Raw genomic sequence first — 20,841 nt, 5'->3', positions numbered from 1 at the left:
CAGTTTCTCAAATAGCTCCATTATTTTAGAGTGTGGATTGCCTTTCTTTTGGGGTTACAGCTGTCTTAACAAGTTAAAGGGGAAATTTTCATTACAGGAGAGAGCTGGGACTGTTGAATGGGTGTTTCCTTCTGGACAGGTTTTCTTTTTTTTTTTTTTTTTCTTCTCATTTCTAATGAGACAGAAACTACAGCAAGAAGAATCAGCCCACTTAACAAAGCTGTGTTATTATCTAATTTACAACATTACAGCAGCAGACTGTGGGCTGTCCCATGGCTGGAATGCAAAGGAATGGTTAATTCCATCATTAGGATGAGCTGTTAGCCCATGAGAAGCAGCAGCTGACAGCACTGCCAGGGTGTGGAGATGGTTTCAGCTGGCTGCACTACTGATGGATTCATGTTTTCTTCCCTGTGAATCTGTTTTGCTCCTTTGTACTACCACAGCTACGAACCCATGGGGCTTCTGTTGCTGCTTTGCCAAGTGCAAACACTCAGCCACCACCACATCCTTACAGTTGCAAACTGTGGGCACCAACCATCACCCCAAAACAGCACATCTGCTTACCCCCACACACAGCATCTCCATCTCTGCAGTTCAGGGCTAAGGGCAGCGAGGAGGCACCCACATTGCCACCTCCCTGCCACCTGCCCATCTCCCAGCCCAAGCAGCATCCCTGCTGTGGGGCTGTGCCCTATCAACTGGATGCAATTGGCCTCTCAGGGGTCGCCCCGTGCAAAGCGTCACCATAAGCTGAGTGTAACCCCAAGCTATGCCATAAGGAAGAATCAGCCCATGGAAAATATGCCAACAGGAGAACACCCCTCGTCCTCAGGGCAGATGGATTCATCCCCAGGCAGGTATGGCATCCCCAGATGGGTGCATCTCCAGGCAGGTGTGACATCCTCTGAACAGGTGTCCCCAAAGCTGGGGGTACCATCAGGAGGCTGCACCCCTTGGCCAGATGGCACTCCCTTCTTCACCCCCATACAGACCCCACCCCCCAGAAGGCGGAGGCACCCCAAGGACAGCGTCCCCACCCCAATGCAGGGTGCACCCTAGGGGCAGCGTCCTTCCTCGGAGGCTCCACCCCGAAAGCGCGCAGTGTCGCTCCCAAGCAGGTGCCAAACCCAGGGGCCACCGTCACCCTACAGCGGGTGCTTCTCGTCGAGGTGCCCCCCTCTCCATCCCCATCCCCGCAAACTGCCCCCAGCCCCGGAGCGTGCCCTTCCCCGCCCCCGTGCACCCTGCACGGCCCGGCCCGCCGCTCCCCGCTGCGCACGCCCGATCCGAGCCGTGCCGTTCCGACCCGAGCTGTGTCGTGCTGTACCGTGCCGGCCCTGCGCATTGTGGTCCTCCGCCGGGGGGGCGAAGATGGCCGAGAAGCAGCAGAAGCACGACGGGAGGGTGAAGATCGGCCACTACGTGCTGGGGGATACGCTGGGGGTCGGCACCTTCGGCAAAGTCAAGGGCTGAGTACCGAGGGCTGAGGGGAGGGCGGGGGGGAACCCTTCCGTGCCGAGCATCATCCGCGGGGCGCGGCGGTGGGGCGGGAGGGAGGAGGTGACCCCTTCCCTGGGAAGGAGTGAGAGGGTCCTGGGCAGTTCCTGGAGGTGCCCCCCGGGGCAGCACCCACCGAAACTTTCCTCCCGCGGCGGCAGGAAGGTGATGCGGGGGGTGGGTGCCCGGGCCGTGGCTTTTCGTTGCCGTTTGAAGAACGCTTAAGACCTAGGGGGTGGGGGGTGGAGGGTGAGGAGGTTCCGCTGCTGCCCCCACCCACTGGGGGAGCTCAGCGATGGGGCCGAACGGGGATGGATGTCTCTGGTTCACGGCTCTGGCACCCAAGCCAGGCACTGGCTTTGCTTTTCGTGATGCAAAGATTTCTATTCCTTTTAATTCTACCGTTATGTGCACATTTTCCCCCCGAGTCATGATATTAAAAACAAAACAAAACAATAAAACACCTCTACACAAATGTGTGATCTGAGCAGAGTGAGGAGCTGTGGTTCCCAGCAGAGAGTAGGTCTGGGTGCTGGGGGCAGAGTGGAACCCCATCCTGCTCAGCTGTATCTAAATAACCCCAAACTGACAGCAGGGCAGAGAAAACACCTTAATCACTGCAGCTAAATCCACCTGTGGCCATTAATCAGGCTCCTAAAAATATATGGCCAGGTTTAATCCCAAACCACGAATTTACCAACTAAAGAATTATCAGAACAAACACTTCTAAAAGAAAGGACCATTCAAATCACTCCTGTGTACCAACAGACCTCAAAAAGTGCTCCAAAGGTGATTTCTTTTTTCTTGCAGACCAAATGAAGCCTATTAACAACAGCCTGATTTCCTTAAGGACCCTTCAGGAGTAGCATGAACATCTCCCCCTCCCCCCAGCCCCATATATCACCCAATTGGTTAAGAACAGACTTCCAAAGGACGTATAAAATAACATAAAAAGATTTCCAAACTCCATCCATTGTGGCTTAGCAGCCTTTCTATGTGTATATTTTCCCCTGTAACGCCAGTTAGAGTTTGACAGGAGAAATGCAGAATAGCACTGTTTTAACCTAATGAGCCTTAATGTGTGCTCATCACGTTTGGCAGGAAACATGGGAGAGGAGAAGAGACTTCTTTTCCTGATTGCTCCAAGCTTTGTGTCTATTATATATAATAAATTTGCATTAAGCAGGCCGGTGCCATCAGCAGTGTATTTCTTATTGCAGATGCCCCATCCCTGGAGGTGGCCAAGGCCAGGTTGGATGGGGCCCTGGGCAATCTGAGCTAATAAATGGCAACCAGACTGTGGCAGGGGGAGGTGGGACTATATCATCTTTAAGGTCCCTTCCAATCTAAGCCTCTCTATGATTCTATGAAGCAATGAGGGAAAGGATGTCATCTCCCCTCCTGGCAGTGGGAATGAGCCCGTGGGACACATCAGTGCTGTGCGTGCACCAGGCACATCCCATCCCACATAGAGCTCTATCCCAACCACTGCCATTGCACGACAAGCAGTTCTTGGGTGATGTTTGTCTCCATTACTTGGGCTCAGTTCCCATTTTTCTGGAAGTTGGTGCTGAAAGACAAACATTGCAGTGGGAGATGATCAACTGAAAGAGGCTGAACGGATGAAAGAAAGGGGAAAGGAAGGGTGATACAGCATCTAAGCAAGTGGCCCTGGGACAGAACAAACACGTCATTGCTAAATATATGCTTTGGATTGATTTCATTTATAACTTCAGGCTAAGATAAGGGGCAGCACAGCTGATAGGGAAGGATTTTGCTTTCCCTTTCCTAAACTTCTAATAATCCTTGCAAAGCATTTGGAAAAAGCTGAGCTGATCATGCTACCTGAGTTTCACCAAACACACAAGGTAGATGTGGCACTGAGGGACACGGGCGGTGGGCATTGTGGGGATGGGTTGATGGTTGGATTTGGGGATTTTAGATGTCTTTTCCAACCTTAATTATTCTGATTCCATGCATTCAGGAGAATTCATAGGTATCTGCTGCAAAAAAGCTATCTGCCAGGGGGCTTTAATTATCTCAGCTTACTCTAGGATAAATCTCTCATCTTTTTTTCCTCTTGTAAAAATAACAAAACACAGAGGGTCTTCTGTTAGAAACTCAACCTATTGTATCTCTTCCCTTGTTTCTCCAGCAGCCTCCAGTACTGGAATAATGCAGGCAGTCCCATGCATAAGCAGATGCAGTAGGAGCTAAGGATGCTCACACCATGTCTGCTTTGGTGCCAGGTTTTGGAGTTTACAGTCTCTGTCCAGTGCGCAGTACTTTCACCTCAGTGTCAAATCCATCTGCTGTGCCTGCCCCAATGGAGCTGAGTTTGCTGATTCTAAGCTGCAGGGAAGCTGACTGGAGTACTTGTCACAAGAAGACAAGACACATGCTCAAATCCCTTTTCCTAATACTGCCACTCAGCCCTCCCTCCTCTCCTCAGGCTTTAATCCAGGCACTGAGTGAGAAGGAAGGAGCAGGCTTCCTCATCCATACCTGACATCACCACTGCCCAACCTGGGTACCAGGAGAGGACAGTCCCGTTGGCACAGAGGAGCACATGCATCCTCTCCCTGCTCCATGTGGCAGAGATGGGTTTGCCTTGGCCATGCAACCTCCCAGTGTTTCTTCTCCCACCAGTGTGTTCTGGGCTGGAGAATGTGAGCAAAGGGAAACATTATCCCCAAAGAGCCAAAGGTTTAAAGGACTCCCACCACATAGCAAATTATGTTGTTTTTTCATCCCTCTCTCAAGACACTCAAGTAGACTTAACAAGCCAGTGGGGACTGGAACAAGAATATCTCCGTATCTAATGCTTACTGTAAGCAAAAGGTGGATTACAAAATAGTCTGTTTGGTTTTAATTATTGGTGTGTTTGTGCTAGAAAAACCTTCACAGAGTTGCATGTTGTTTGTCATGGATGGAAAGAGGATGAACTATTGAGCAGTGGGATTAAAAACAGTAATTATTCACTCCAGGCATGACCTTTGCTTTTTCTTCCAAGGGTATAGTATGAATTTTTCAGAGCTCGTGCTGTGGTAAGGTCAGGAAGAGTTGGAAAGATGGAAGGGATCAAGGTCTTCTTCCTAGTTCTGCCATAAGCCACTTTGCTGTTCCTCAGTTTCCCTGTTGCCTTAGTGCTCCAGTTCTTGAACAGGACTGAATGAATCATGTGCAGCTGGCAAAATGCAGCTTATTGCACTCCCAGCCACGGAGGTCAGCCAAATCCAAAGTCTAGGAGATGTTGGCTGAAGTTGCCCAACACTCCCTGCGCTGCCTTCGCCAGCCTCTCCTGTGCAAAGCCATGACCACCTCAGCAAAGAGAGATGCATGCTCTTCACAAGGCTACTGCTGGCCAAAGCACGACAAGATGGGGAGAATTCCTTGCAAGGCTGTGTGCTTTGGACCCCTATAAAGCTTGAGCGGGTTGCTGTACCTCTGGCACCCATGCCTCCCCAACTTGCCCCGCTTTCCCCTCCCCAAGGATCACCAGGGAAAATGCCTCCTGGGACTATTTTCAGTGCTCTCCTTGTACCACCCAGGAGGAATTATCTGCCTACTTCAGCCCTCCGCTAATCCCTAAATTGCATCCGAACGGCGAAGCTTAGTTTATTCTCATTTCATCTGGTAGTTTGAGTATTACGAAGGGATGAAATGGGCATGCAAAGTGGCGCTTTTATTTTCAAGAGCAGTAAAAAGTGTTTTATTTTTAGGATGCTCTTATTGAGGAAAGAATCTCTGGCAGGTCTTATCTCGTGGCTAATAATAGTGACCTCGCGTGCCCTGAGCAGTGCTGGCGTTGCCTCCTGCCTTCCCCGGCCGCCTGCTTTACATGCATTGCTTCTCATCAGCTCCTTAGAGGCTCTGAAATTACTCAGTCTAATAATCTAATAACAGAATTTGCTCATAATTGTTAACAGCTTCTGCTCTGTGTTATTAGTGATGGGGTAGCACTCATAATTAGACAGCCTAAATGCATGCTGCGTGCAGGTTTTCTCTGCTGCCTTGGAAAGCCATCCCTATGTTACCTTCTTTAATATCCATTTGGAGATCCTGAGAGGGGGCAGCTTGTGGCCAGAGCACCCTTTTAGATGTAAGCACCTGTTCAGATGTAAACTATCTGTTTACAAGCAGTTTCTGCTGTTAACTTCATTATAAATTTTACTTCCTACACACAGAGCATTTTCTTCCACGGGCTGTTGATAGCAAATAAGTCAGATTCTGAATTCAGTTTGCATTAGCATTAAACTAGTGTGATTCCACCGGTGACGGTGGTGCTTCTCCTGGCTTGTGGTCACCGTTTGTCCCTACACACATCAGCACCTGAGTGCACCAAGTGCCTGTCATAAAAACACACGTTGTGTTGTGTCTTTTCTTAAGGCAGAATTTGCAGGAGCTGTTACACTCCAGCGTGGTGTTCCTGCAGCTTGTCATCAAAACGAGAAGCATGCTTGAGAAAGTATAAATAGAAATTCATTTTAGTAATGCAAATCCTGCAGTCCTATTCTGGGCAGGGAAAATCCCTGTATCATTTTTTTAAAGAGGTGCGATGGTCTCGTTTTAAGGCAGGGTTTATTGGGGATTCACTCAACCTGTGCATTACGGTGGAGGTTCTTCCCCACCATTTAAATGTATTTGTCTCTGATCAACATAACCTTTCTGAGCTATAAATCCTTGCAAATTACTTTGGGGTATGGCCACCTCCACTTACTCTGTCATATTTACTTAAGCATTTTTTTTCCAATAAGTCCCCTCTTTTCTTTTTTTTTCCTACACTGCAACAGGAAAATAATAAAGCAAAGAGAAACAAAGTTTTGGAACTAGGTGATCTTACAGGTCCCTTCCAACCCAAACCATTCTATGATTCTATGATTTAATTATTCTTTTTCCCAAATTCCAACATTGAGTATGTCCATTGGGATTTCCCTTGTACAAATGACCCCAATCTGGTTTTGAAGTCATTCATACATTGTGCACTCATTTCTGCACTTATAGTTGGGGCATTGTATGAAATGGTGCATCATTTTGCTTCCTGTAAACCTGCTGCATTCCTGGGTGTTTGAATCTACCTTTACTGCATAGAATAGGACTCAAGAAATGTAGAAACAGTATCTATAAGAAAGGTGAGGAAAATAAACTCCTGATATCCAGACTATACTTAAAACACCCCAATTTCTAATGTTTATCGCCTTCTTTTGATTATAAATCATCCATCTCAGTATCTTAAATCTCCTGTATGTATCTTGCTTCTCTGCATAATGACTTTGCAATGCCTTCTTTCCATTAGTTGGAGAACACCAGTTGACGGGGCACAAAGTAGCAGTAAAAATCCTAAACAGACAGAAAATACGCAGCCTGGATGTGGTTGGCAAGATCAAACGAGAAATTCAAAACCTAAAACTCTTCCGGCACCCTCATATTATCAAGCTGTAAGTACATGTTCTGCTCACGTTCAGCTGACTCCTCTATCTGCAAAGACTTCACACGTTGACTTGTTTTCAAGAGATGTCTTATAGTACAGTATAGTACAGAACGGTAGATGTGTGGTCAGGTTTGTGCATGTTGAAGCCAAAAATGCTGCTTTTTGAATGTCCTCCTGCTAGCTTGCATGGGGGCACAATCCACACATTGAGGAACTGTAGAAGGTGTTTTTCCTATTGGAGTTTGGGCCATTATAGCAACTATGAGACTTGTCCTTGTGCCAAGTTTTGCTCAGCTAAGCCTGCCCAAACATCCACTTTTCCATTCAGGAGTCATTATAAAGGTGCATAGAGAGGATCTGTGCTTTCCTGCATTGGGATGTTATGAGGAGTCTCTATGATTCTCCTTTTTTGGGTCAGTATCTCACGACTTGAAATGATGGAGAATTGTGCCTGAAGAATAGCAGCTTGGGCAGGCTCTTAGAGTGAAGCCTTGGCCTGAAGTCAGTAGGATTTATGTTTTCATGGCCTGATTATCCAGAGCTTAAAGGAACATATATTTTTTTATTTATTATTCAGACGTAAGTTTTCAACATTGCCATTCTGATGAACCTGAATTTAAGTTGTAAATCAGCACCTGCACTCCTGCCTCTGGGGTTCCGTCTCAATCCCTGGTTTGTGCAGCCAGTCCACATTAATGAGGCACTCGATAATATCTTTGGCATTTCTATAAAAGAAAGCTGTTGAACGGTAACTGCAAGGATAAGTTGACATTTAGGTCAGCCTTAAAACTGGCATGAGATATAGCAAATACCTGGGACTTAGAGGCAAGGGAAAACAAATTCTCCCTAAGTTAAATAACTAACCATGCAGCAACTGTTGACTTTAGAGTAACTTCAGAGTTCCGTGGATTTATTGGAGAACAGATTGGTATTATTTCATGAAAAAGGCAGCAAGAGTCGTCGGCTGATCATCCAGCATCCTTCCAGGCTGCACACACATTCATCAAGCAGACCATTAAAGCCTGGAAATTAAATTCAGTTGATCAGTCTCCTACGATAAATACTTCAGCCCTGAAATACACCGATAAAGAGGTGAAGAGGAGTCTGTGGCACATGAGGCTCCTCTTTCAAACGCTTGTGGTGTCCCATCACTTTACATATATATGCAAGAAATGGTCGTGCTGTTAACTCAGATGTCTGAGTGCAAAACACTTTAGAAAAGCTCCGTTGATCCTATTGATCTTTACTGGGACTATCACCTGTTCACTTGATCACTTCTGAAAATGAGGTCTATTTATCAGCTGTGAAAAATAAATAAATAAAATAACAAAAGCAAACAGTGTGTCTGAAATAAATCACAGGGAGCCTCAGCTGGTGCTGCTATGCATTGCTACTGCTGCTTTGACCTCAGCTCATTGCCATCAGGTTACGCCGGATGGGAAACTGAAGTGTGTTTGTAGCACTCGGGGATCATTTAGTGAAGGTGGAGGGTAAATTTGCACATCAAGGAGGATATTCTTTTACTTTCCCTCACATTTATCATTCTGAATGTAGAGGAGCTTAATGTTTGAAGGATGATGTTAATCTTGGGGGGTGCTCATCTTTGTTTCTATGTCTTTCCAAGGTTAGCTCCGCCTAGTGTCTAGATTTCCTTTTTTTATATCTTCAGTATGAAGAAAACCAAATATACTCCGTTCCCACTTCCATTTTAATAAATTTTTGACTTTTGGAGATGTTGTTGCACATCTTAGCCAAAATGGAAACTTGAATGTCAGGACAGTCTTAAACGCAGTAGGGTTATCTGGCAGAGATTCCAGAGGATTATTTAAAAGCCTGAAGCAAAAGGGTGAATCTGTGAAAGAGATCCTTTCATAGACAAGTGAAAGATTATCCTGACATGCCCCTTGAAATAAGAGATGGCTTTTCAGAAATGGAAAATGATTATAAACACAAGATCCAAGCATGTGCTTATGTTAAGAATTGACTTGAAACTAATAATCTGTTTCAAAGCCTTTCCCTTTTTTATTAAGATATTTTTTCTTTGTGTTTTTGAAGGTACCAGGTCATCAGCACACCAACGGACTTCTTCATGGTCATGGAATATGTATCTGGTGGTGAATTATTTGATTACATCTGTAAGCATGGACGTGTAAGTGCCAGTACCACGTCAGCCCCAAACTCTTATGTGGGAAGAGGATGGTGGTCAGAAGTAAAACGGCTGCTAAAGGGAAGATAGCTAAGGGTTAGGCCCAAAATAGAAGTTGCTTCGCAGCAATCCCATCTGGAGAGTCTCATACTCACACATAACTTGTGTGCCATTTTTTTTTGCAATGTTCCATGTTGTATTTCGATACGCAAACCAAAATATCCAAAGGTAATGTGTTGCTTAGTGAAGACATTTGGAAAACCACCGTATCTTTTTAGTTTTTAGCCATAGGTTGCTTATCCAACCCGCTGGTTCAGCAGCAGATTTATGTGCATGCAGGGCATTGGAGCGGGAGAGCTCTCAGTGTGGTCTCCATCCCAGTCATTCTCCTCCTCCAGACTCCCCTTTGGCTCCTCATGAGGCTTTTTGAAGACTTTTTAAGGATGTGGCTTATCTGAGCAGCATTTTCAAATGCCAGTATTCCTACTGGGTATAAATCATCTGAGGAGTAGGCTGAGCACTTGAAACATGATATTATGGTTATAAAATGACTAGTGGACATTCTGGTGGGTAGGAAGCAATCAGGGGGCACATCCAGAATCGTGCTTCAGGTGAAGGATCAGCCCAGTGTATATATCTTCTCTATACTACAAAAAGTCAGTAATTATCTTAGAGTAGCTCTCTGGTTGATGGAGCTAACTCCATTTACTTTCCTACATACAGTTTTTATTTCCAGCTCATCTTGCTCATTTGGATCTTTTCAGTGACCAATCTGCATCCCATCTGAACTCCCACGTTCAGAAACTATTTTTTCACACAGGGAAAAACAAAACAATCAGTCTCCTGATCATTTTATATGTAGTTTTTCTGTCTGTATGTATCATTGCTGTATTCCACTTTTGGCTTTTTTTTTTTTGTTCCCCAAAGCAACCTTCTCCATTCGTCCACGAAGAACTGTTCCCCATGCTAACCTCTGTGGTGTTTTGACATGGTTAATGGGCATGGTGGTGATGGGTTGATGGTTGGACTAGATCATCTTTGAGGTCTTTCCCAACCACAGTAATTCTGTGATTCTGCTTACAGTGTGTAATAGAAGTGGGCCCACTGGGAAACCAGTGCCTGATAGGTGGCACCGGTAGGCTCTCCTTGACAGCTCAGCCAAATTTATTTTCTAATTTCAGCTCATTACCTTCAGCTCTGGGCTATATCATTTGAAAACACTCACTTACAAAGGGGAAATCTATTCGACAGGGGGAAATCTACTTTCTTTGCTGCTCCTGATTCCAGCACGGTCACAAGCATGCTCTAATTTTATCTCCACACCGTGGAACACTTTTGGCTCCTTGCTAAGGCAAACCTCCCCTGCCCGGCCCCACATGCCTTCAGAACTGTTTCCCCTTGCATCTGTAGGTTGAAGAGGCTGAGGCTCGACGCCTTTTCCAGCAGATTCTCTCCGCAGTGGATTACTGTCACCGACACATGGTTGTCCACAGGGACCTGAAACCAGAGAACGTGCTGCTGGACGCACACATGAATGCGAAGATAGCCGATTTTGGTATGTGACCCCAACAGCATTCCAGAAATGCAGCCAGCTCCGAGCCGCTTGCTGGAGCGTGTCTGCGTAGCACGCCTTACAAAACCCAGAGTCTGTTTTCATAACCACTTGCAGTTTCTCTACCTGAAAAGCCCACAGTTATAAACACTGGCCTCTTAGCAAAAGCAGGGATTACTTATTGTAGGCTGCTTCTGTGCTCGCATTAATAATGGAGAAGGAAGGTCATTTGCAAATCTTCGCTGTGTTTCAGTATAATCACCTAATATAAGGCTTTAGCTAATTTATGTTTAAGACAGACTCGGCGCAGTTAATTTCACAGTGAGTTGGCTGCACGTGTTTATTTTCATGTGTGTTCTCCTTAGTAGTATGGCCGTGTGCCTTTGGCCTCACTTCATTTTAGAAATGAACAGTAACAAGAGTCTGTAAGTGGCATTACAGATTGAAACCCGACGTAAAAGCTGAGTTGCCAACCCTGTTCTGTTCAGTGCTGTCTAGCAGTGATAAATCCTTTTGAAGATTTACACATTTCACAACCGTTCTGTTCTCTGAAGAGAATTATGTCTCCTTTCTTCTATGGTAAAGAAAGAAAGTTCTGAGGTTTGCAACTCAGAGAAGCAAAGTTAGTTTGGAGTCGATGCTACTTGTTTGGAAAGAAAATAAGAGTTCAAATAGCAAAGCAGCTCAAAGGTGTCTACTTAGATTACATCAGATTTCTCCCTCCTCTTGCACTATCTCTTCTCTCTGGCTGGATGTCAATACATAGGCAACACCTTGTTTTTAGGACTGTCCAACATGATGTCAGATGGTGAATTTCTACGCACCAGCTGTGGTTCCCCAAATTATGCAGCCCCTGAAGTCATCTCTGGAAGGTAGGACATGCCGCTTCCAATCATGTGAATATGTGGTCTTTAAATTTCCTCTTGAGATTGGAACCTGCTCGTAGTAAAGCAGCTGAATGGTTCCAGCCAGTGTTTTGTGTTTGGGTGAGTCTACTGGGAATATCTGAAGGTCTTCTTGCTTGTTGTATTTTTCAATGGCTGTAGCAGCAAAACATGTTTTGCTAAAGATGTTTACTTTGGAGGAATTATTAACAGCAGATGTTTACTGTGTACATTGCTAATTAAAGGGAATGAAAATTACTCTTTGGGTGCAGATAACGAGGTTTCAGAAAGATAGGCTTTTCCAGACCACCCCTTTCTCTCCTGCCCACCTATATAAAACACAGTGTGAATGAGGAAAACCACTTATCAAGCGAGCAATCAGTATTCTGTTTAATCACTTCCCCACGCTGCTAGACTCTTGTATTGAAAATCCTTGTCTTCAGGTTCCTTAACTTTCAGGCTTATTTTCATGACAGCGGGTTCAGTGGTGGTTGCTTTGTCTTGAACTGATGAATTGAACTGACAGAACTGCAGAGCAGTGGCATCTCTCAGGTGCATCCTGCCAGGCTGCAGCAGCTGCTTGGTATGGGGCATTCTGAACGCAGGCTCTAGGGCTGAATTCAGTCTTGCCCCATTGATACGGTCATGCCACCTCCCGTGTTTTACTGTTGAGACCCTAAATTACATTGATTTTCCTTACTCTCTCTGTGAAAGCATAATGGAGTTTACAAATACAGGTTTTTGAATTTACGGTCTTCTGCATGGTCCTTTGAACCGCCCATCTCCTTAGCATCCACTCCATCCTTTTGAACCATTCTTTGCATGAGTGCTAGTTTTCATAATCCAGTATGTCTTTGCCTATAAAAATCCAACGTTTTGTTTAATGTTGTGATGATGACTGTTTTATGCCTGTTTACACAGGCGCATGTGTTGGCAGTGTATCTTAGGAACTAGACCAGCATCCAAAAGCCTGTTGTGACTACAGTTCTACATATGAAAGCAAGTAAATCCTCATTGTCTAGAAGGGCACAAAGCCAGTAACTCTACAGTGATTCAAAAAAATATTATTCCCATGTTTTTTTTTAATAAAGGCCAAAATCACTTTTTTTTTTTCTCAGTACATATAGGAGACAGAAAGGAACAACCTGCCATCTCCACCAGGGGTAAATGTGCTGCTGGAGGTGGATATAGCTGAGCTTCTCCCAGAGCAGATCCAGTATGTGAGACCTTGTGTTTCGGCATCATTAAAGTGCACATCATTTGGGCTTAAAAGTCCAAGCACAGTTCAAACAATGTGGCTATCAGCCAAAAAATAGGCCTCATCCTGTCTGTTGAAATCAGGCATAGACCGGTGGGACTTGGAGCTGATTGCATTAGCAGAATGCCCTGACTTTGCTGCTGTCACTGTTCTCAGTGGGGAAAGTCTCAAACATGAGAGCAGAAATGGTATTTTGTTACTTGGGTAGCATTCAAAGAATGACAGTGTGCATGGTTTTTGTATACCAGGTGTGCATGTAGCAGAACTTTTCAAGAGGAGCAAGTGCAGGATGATTAGATTTCACAAACAGACCTCTATTGGTTTTTACAGTCCAAGAGTGTCTCCCAGACACTCTGAGAAATCAGCAGTTTCAGCAAAAAGCAGTGAACCAACAAATCAAGCAGGCAAGCAGCAGCAAAACCCATATATTTGGGGTATCCCGACTTGGTGATGCCAGGAAGGACATTAACAGCTTGTCGGAAGCTGGAGCTCTTGCATACCAGCACACAAACTTCAACTGAAAATAAACACTCAAGAGATATAGTATCTGCTGCTGTTTAATCTGCCTCCGAATGAATAGAAACTGCTGGCTGAGTCCCCCAGCCTCGGGGGCAAGGAAGCAAGCAGCCTGGCAGAGCTCCTGGAAATGTAGGTTTGGGCTTTTTGGTGGGTCTGGTGGAGGTGCTCATTTTCCTGTTCCATGCATCACGAAGGAGCATGAACAAAAAGCAGCTCTGCGTCATTCTCCATCACCCTCGGGTGGGTTTTTGGCTTAGGAAGCCTAAAGATGCAGAGGGGAACGGGAAGGGTTGTGACCCATTTCTCCTCCCTCACATCACACAGGCTGTATGCCGGCCCAGAGGTGGACATCTGGAGCTGCGGCGTCATCCTCTATGCCCTCCTCTGTGGCACTTTGCCCTTCGATGATGAGCATGTGCCCACCCTCTTCAAGAAGATCCGTGGAGGTGTGTTTTACATCCCTGAGTACCTCAACCGCTCCGTTGCCACTCTGCTCATGCACATGCTGCAGGTCGACCCTCTCAAGCGCGCAACCATCAAGGACATCAGGTCAGCCCACAGAGTGGTTTGTAGGAGCTGTCATTTAATCCAGCTGGGTTTGGTCCTAAGGGATTTAAGGAGCCCTCCTGCACCCTTCTGTGCTGATGGTGAGGCGAGTGCTGCCAGCTGGTGGTGGGTGATGATGAACCTGGACTTGGCGACTTCATTTCTCAGTGGCTTCATCAATACAAGTGAAAATAGGCAATAGTTGCTTCCTGCAAAATATCTTAATGCATTATAAAATAGCCTCAAAAATCTGTTAATTGTGCTTAACAAAACCAGCTTTCTCACACAATAATCCTAGGAACTCAATATTCACCAGCCATTTTTCTGTACTTTATTTTACATCTCCCTTGGGATACCAGTTCAGAATAAAAGTGTATGTCGTTGCACTTACTATCTATCCAACAAAAAAGGAAGAGGAACACAAGAATTAGTAGCTAAAATGTCAGACACAGTTCAGCAAATGTCCTTAAATGATGCATTTCTTGTGCAGTCAATGACTGTACTGCCCATGAAGGGGAACAACTGGGCGCTTAAGCAGATATTTGTTCCTTCAGATATCATGAAGTGTTCATGACTGGTAACACGGCTTTGAAAGTTTCACAAGCTGAGTAATTCTAAAAATATTGATTTTTGTGAAAGTGGAACCCCATATGCATTTTGTGGAATTTATAGTAGTCGTTACTATAACGTGCTTTAGCAGGGGGTTGGACTGGATGATCTCCAGAGGTCACTTCCAACCCCTATGGTTCTGTGATTACATGTAACTGCTGTGCTAAGCATATGCATAAACATAAAAAGTACTTACAGGACATCATGGGCTGTTAATACTTTTGCAATTGATGGCCTGAGTTTAACCATTCAAATAGAATCTGAATTATAAATGCCTTCTAAACTTCACGAGTCCTGAAGAGTAGATTTAATTATATATTAGAGCAACACATGCATGGCAAGATTACCAATTGATAGGTGGCACCTACAGCCGAAGCTTGCTCTGGCATTTACCCACTTAATTACCATTGACTTCACTGTAAACCAGTGGGAGTGGTGGGCCTGGGTAGCTTTAAAATATAAGAAGGACATGAAGATATTAGAGAGTATCCAAAAGAGGGCTGCAGAGATGGTGAAAGGTCTGGAGGGTAAGGTGTATGAGGAGTGGCTGAGGTCCCATAGTTTGTTCAGCCTGGAGCAGAGAAGGCTGAGGGGAAGCCTTGTGCTGGCTACAGCTCCTCAAAGGATATTCTATGATTCCTCTATGAAGTGCTGTGTCTGATGGTGGCTCCTCTCTGCCTTCCCCCAGGGAACACGAGTGGTTTAAGGAGGAGCTGCCCAGCTACCTGTTCCCAGAGGACCCTTCCTACGATGCCACCGTCATCGATGACGACGCGGTTCGGGAGGTCTGTGAGAAGTTTGAGTGCACCGAGTCAGAAGTGATGAACAGTCTGTACAGCGGTGACCCCCAGGACCAACTCGCGGTCGCCTACCACCTTGTCATCGACAACCGGAGGATCATGAACCAAGCCAGCGAGTTCTACCTAGCCTCCAGCCCCCCAACTGGCTCCTTCATGGACGACAGCATGCACATCCCTCCCGGTGTGAAGCCTCACCCCGAGAGGATGCCACCCTTGATAGCAGACAGCCCCAAGGCACGCTGCCCTTTGGATGCACTCAACACCACCAAGCCTAAACCTCTGACTGTCAAAAAGGCCAAGTGGCACCTGGGGATCCGCAGCCAGAGCAAGCCCTATGACATTATGGCCGAGGTGTACCGAGCTATGAAGCAGTTGGATTTTGAGTGGAAGGTAGGAAATGTGCTTTGGGGAGGTTTTCAGTTGTTTTTTTTTTTTTGATTATGACTTGAGTTGATCGGGGAGGTCAGTCTGTATATGGTTACAGCCTCAGCTGTTTCCAAACAAATGCCCACAAGATGTTCTGTATCTGTGCCATTTATTTGTGGTGTGAATAAGCGTTTTTTGTTGGTTTTTTTTTTCCTGAATGCCCTAAGCCTCTGTCTGGAAAGATAATTCTGTCTTGTTTAGCTGCAGGGATAAGAGGAGCTGGTCACATTTCTAATTTTAGTGGCTAATTCCCTGCGAGGTCATCTCGAGTGCTCCCAAGAAAAGCATCTCCTGTTATTTCTGCTTGGGTCATAGTAGTTGCATGTCCTGAAATGGCACAATACATGTCTCCTTGTTCCTACTTATGTGGTGGTTTCACACTGATGGGTAGCTAAGCTCTGCCGTGCTGCTCTCTCGATCTCCCTCTTCAAAAGAACTAGGGAAAAAATTCAATGAGAAAAGCTCATGGACTGAGGTGAGGACAGGAAGATCACTCACCAATTACCGTCACAGGTAAAACATTCTTAGCTCTTCTCTAAAACTCAGTGCAGTTATACGAGCTCTCCTGGCCTTTCACAACAGCCTTGTGCAAGCATCAGCACCAAGAAAAGGAGAATTTCTGCTCAGATATTCATCACCGGAGTCAATATCCTCCTTACTCCATGTCCAGAGGGTTTTGGCTGTATGAATGACCTCAGCCCTTGAGAAATGCTCAAATTTTGTGCCTGTGCATCTTTAAAGTCTCACATATCCTCCTTATTTTGATAATATTGTTATGTATTTAAAGATTAGTAGCACCCAGAACCTGATTTCACGGCACCATCGAGGAGATGGACTGCTTCCAGACGCATGTGCCTACAAGAGCCAGACATTTCTTGGCTGAATGGTTTTATGGAGAGCTAACAAACCTAACGTATTTCTGGTACATCTCCACAGACTGATTCAACCAAGTGCCTTTATGTAGGCAGTGGAGCTTATTTTATATGAGGAGGTTTCACAGCAATCTTCCCCATCCTAAGAATAACTTCAGGCGTGACTCTTAGCTCTTCCATCTGTGCCACCACTTGATAAATATAGCACAGAGAAAGGATCTCATTGCGAATGAGATGCAGCAGATTGTGGGGTGGGAAGTGGTGAGAGAAAATGCGTAGCACAGCTCAAGACTGATTGACGAACACTGTTTAATTCTGCTGATGGGAGAGGCTATGATTCCCTACCATCCATCCCGCCTGGCTTTCCCAAGAATGGTCCTGGTATATGGGTCTGGGAGTGGATTCTGGCTCATTAGGCCTTTGTTGCTGCTGAGGGAACAATAATATTGGTTTGGTGCCTGGAGGAGAGTCTGCAACAGCTTCATCTGCCATCAGGGCTGGTGAATCAGAGCCCCAAGAATTGTTTCCCAAACACAACTGTAAGAGGAAATAGGAGAGGAAGCCATTTGCTTAATTTTCGAAGAATTGCTCTTTCTAAAATCTGTGTCTTGCTAGTCTTTATAAAAACAATAGAAGGAAATGAATGTTGCTCTTCTTGCCTTGAATGGTATTCCCTAAAGCTGGTTGCCCATTGCAGGTGGTGAACTCCTACCATCTCAGAGTGCGTCGGAAGAACCCGGTGACGGGCAATTATGTGAAAATGAGTCTGCAACTGTACCAGGTGGACAACCGCAGCTACCTCCTGGACTTCAAAAGCATTGATGGTAAGCAGGAATTGATGCACTGTGAGATGTAGAACACATTAAACAGCAAGCTCGAAAGTTTTGAGGAAAAATAATAGTTCTTTCAGTTCCTGAATGCTTTTGTAGGATGTGATGCTGTTTCAGGTCAGTTATGATCATAAAAAATATTCCAAGTTGGAAGGAGCCCACAAGGATCGCTGAGTCCAACTCCTAAATCCCTTCTGATCCATTCGTCTCCACTACTGTTACTAGTTCTTTAGTAAAGGGATACCAAACTAATGCTGTTACAATTATTTCTTGCTTTTCCTATTGCCTTAAAGACGAGGTGATGGAGCAGAGGTCCGGCTCATCCACCCCGCAGCGCTCGTGCTCAGCAGCTGGCTTGCACCGGCCAAGACTGAGCATTGATGCTGCAGCAGCCACTGAGTGCCAGTCACTGATGGGGTCCCTGAGCGGCTCCTTCGTGGGCAGCATCTCCTCAGTGCCCCCACGCCTGGGCAGCCACACCATGGACTTCTTCGAGATGTGTGCCAGCTTGATCATGGCTCTGGCTCGCTGAGCCAGGCGCCGGACTCCCAGCACATGGCATTGCACTGTGAGGACCAGCTCCAACGTGGCCGTTGTGTTGTTCTTCTGCTTCCTTCCTTCTCCTCACCACTCCACAGCCTGCAGCGCAGAACCAGTTCCTCTGTTAGAAGATCCCAAGTGCACTCAAAGGACACAGCCCCTCAAACGAGGCATTGAGGAAATCAGGAATGACTTCGTTTCACTCGTTAGACCAGAGTGAAATATATATGAGCTTTTTTATCCTGAACCCAATGGGATACGTGGGCAGGGCTGTAAAGTAGCAAACATATCATTGACTTTTGGTAGAGAACTCCCTCCTGGTTGATCCTGAATTCACAGAGCCTTGGGCAAGCATTTCTTTCCCCAGCACACATTGATTCAGGTTGTACCTCCCATACAGCCCCAAGCAGGGGGAGGACAGGGCTTCCTGGAACCTCTGGCAATGCTTTCACCCTAAAACAAGCAGCTGCTGCAAGGACCATCCCACCCTCTGTTCTTTTTCCCCTACTAAAGAAGGGTGAGGAGTGGCATGTGCAAAGCTCCCATTGCAGACATGGGGCAGGATGCTGCTGAGTCCCCCAGATCCGGCTTTGCATCATGGCTTCGGTGCACTTAGCTCTCACATTTTCCATAGGAAGATTTTGCCCATGTCACCACCCCAAAATCTCTGCCAAAACCGCCGGCCTTCACCTGCCAAGGATCCTGCTGTCCTGATGCAGAACAGGTTGGGACCTTGCTGTGACATGAAGAAGGCGGAGATATCGCAAGCATTTCACTGTTTCTTTGCTACTGGCTGTCTGAAGGATAGGGTTTTATATTTTAAAACAAACTGTGAGGATTTTTCAGGTTAAAATTCTTGTTATTCAAGGGTAAACTCTAGTGCATGTGTGACAATTCCTTTGTTTAAAAGAATGATTACTTCTCATTGCATAGGCTTAATCTAATGGACAGCATTGGCATCTGCTTGGCTTTGCTACGGTGTTTAATTCCATTTGATTGCAAAGGAACTTAGTCTAATCAGTCAAGGAACAAACGCTTTATGAACACTTTGCCAAAAAGTCCTGGGAGGGTTATTTTCTTCCTTTTTTGGTTTTGCTTTAAGAAACAAAACAAAGGAGAACGTTAGCAACGTTGCTGGTCCCAGGTATGCAGTCGTTCAACTTTAAAAACAACCCTGAACCCATCGTTTTGATAGTTTTTATGTCCCTAGAAGTTTTTTGCTAAGGATTGTTTTTTTTGTACAATTGCACTTTAATTTATACTTTCCGAAAGTTTCTATAAGCAGCAAGGAGGAGAATGACACATTAAACCTTTTGTACTAATTGTCTTAGGTACTGAAGACAACTACGGGATATTTTTGCCATCTACTGGCAGATAAGTGGACATTTTCAGTGTGAAGTCCCCTTTTTTTAAGAACACAAAATTGCCTTACTTTTGTTACAGATGACATTTTGATTCTCACTGGTGTATATTTCCAGCTTCAGTTTTATCAGAAGCCGCACAAAGTAGAAACCTGCCAAAAAAGCATCAGTTTTGCTGTTGAGTTCTTGTATGCAGAATCCAACACAGCAGTGTTTGGATTACAAACAGCAGAACAGTCTCGTTTTTAAAGGAAACACTGGAAATCTTTGTATTTATCCTAGGTTTTGTAATGGGTTTTTATTATATTATCGTTACGAAATAAATACGATTGGGTGGAGGACAGCTTTGGTAGTGTACCTGGTAGGCATCAGGCAATGTGCATCTCCTGTGCTCTAGTAGGAGCAAGAATGGAGAATCCAGACTCTTGCATACAAAAGAACCAAATCTGAGCAGTGTCCAGCTCCTTAGCAGCTTTCAGATCAGCGCTGAGATGTCAGCCCAGCCAGGCAAGCAGCATGGGATGCTTTGGGTGCTGGAGATCAGCCCCTTTGGAAAGGAGCAGGAGAGGGTAGCCAAGTGGCCAGGAAAGCAGTCAGAAATTTGGAAGTACCCCTGCTGTGAAACATATTTGAATATAAAAGGTTGTTTAAGTCATCACTCATAATTTAGCATCTTGCCAAGGTGCTTGTCCTGGTAACAAGTGTGGCCCTGCTGATAATGTATTTGTGTGGAGCATGTAAGGATGTCTTGCCTTAAAATTACCTTTGTCCTCCCCAGCAGGACTAAGTGATGTTCAACAGCAGCACATCCCCCAGGAAGGAATATTTGCCTCCTGGAGGCAGGTGGGATTTCTGAGTGGGGGATAAAACCTTGGGGCACTTGGAGTTTTAGAATCATAGAATCACCATGGTTGAAAAAGACCTGTGAGATCATCTAGTCCAACCATCTATCCACCCCCTGTATTTCCTCACTAAACCATGTCCCTCAGTACAACATCTAAACATTTGTTGAACACAAGAAATGGATCTTCTCAGACCCTTACAAACACTAACTAATATATGGATTTGCAAAACCCATCCTGCCAAGGCAACAAGAATGTCTTGGGATTCCAGACAAATACCACCAAAGGCACTGCAGCCTTGAGTCAAGCCATGCCAGGTGGTCACTAGGTGCTCCTGCCCAGGACCTCCTTGGTGAACAACTCAGATAAAGCTGTCCATTAAACAGCCTTACCCATGTACACTCCAACTTTTGAGATATTTGGAGAAGTTTCACTATTTTTATTTTTATTTTTAATCTTGGCATAGGCTGTTTTCTGGTTCTCAGCTGCTACGAAGCTATCGACCTCCAATTATGCTTTTTGGAGTAAAAGTCTCATTTGTACACTGTTACACTGTGGTTTTTTTTTTTTTTTTTTTTTTTTTTGAGTTACTGGTACATGCACAACCACCAGGAAAAGCAGGGTGTACGAGATATATTGGAACTAAACAAACTTGAATTCTTCCAAGTGCAATTCCTCACGAACCACTGACAGCTGTGCTTTGCAAGCCACAGATTCATCCCAAC

The 20,841-nt window shown here is 45.3% G+C and overlaps 1 protein-coding gene across 1 annotated transcript; it reads left to right on the top strand.

Moving 5' to 3' along the window:
- Positions 1–1,374: 1,374 nt before the first annotated feature.
- Positions 1,375–17,905, top strand: PRKAA2 (protein kinase AMP-activated catalytic subunit alpha 2; the record flags this gene model as incomplete). The annotated part of the gene is made up of 9 exons (XM_079535997.1): positions 1,375–1,471; positions 6,797–6,938; positions 8,987–9,080; positions 10,488–10,632; positions 11,414–11,501; positions 13,615–13,839; positions 15,134–15,635; positions 17,241–17,367; positions 17,667–17,905. The coding sequence occupies 9 exons, from the start codon at positions 1,375–1,377 to the stop codon at positions 17,903–17,905; spliced, it is 1,659 nt and encodes a 552-aa protein (XP_079392123.1).
- Between the last annotated feature and the right edge of the window lie 2,936 nt (positions 17,906–20,841).

The sequence above is a fragment of the Tetrao urogallus genome, assembly GCF_951394365.1.
Source record: "Tetrao urogallus genome assembly, chromosome: 5".
In the NCBI taxonomy this organism is placed as follows: domain Eukaryota; kingdom Metazoa; phylum Chordata; class Aves; order Galliformes; family Phasianidae; genus Tetrao; species Tetrao urogallus.
The sequence above is the reverse complement of the archived record's forward strand: the minus strand, read 5'-3'. Positions and strand labels throughout refer to the sequence as shown.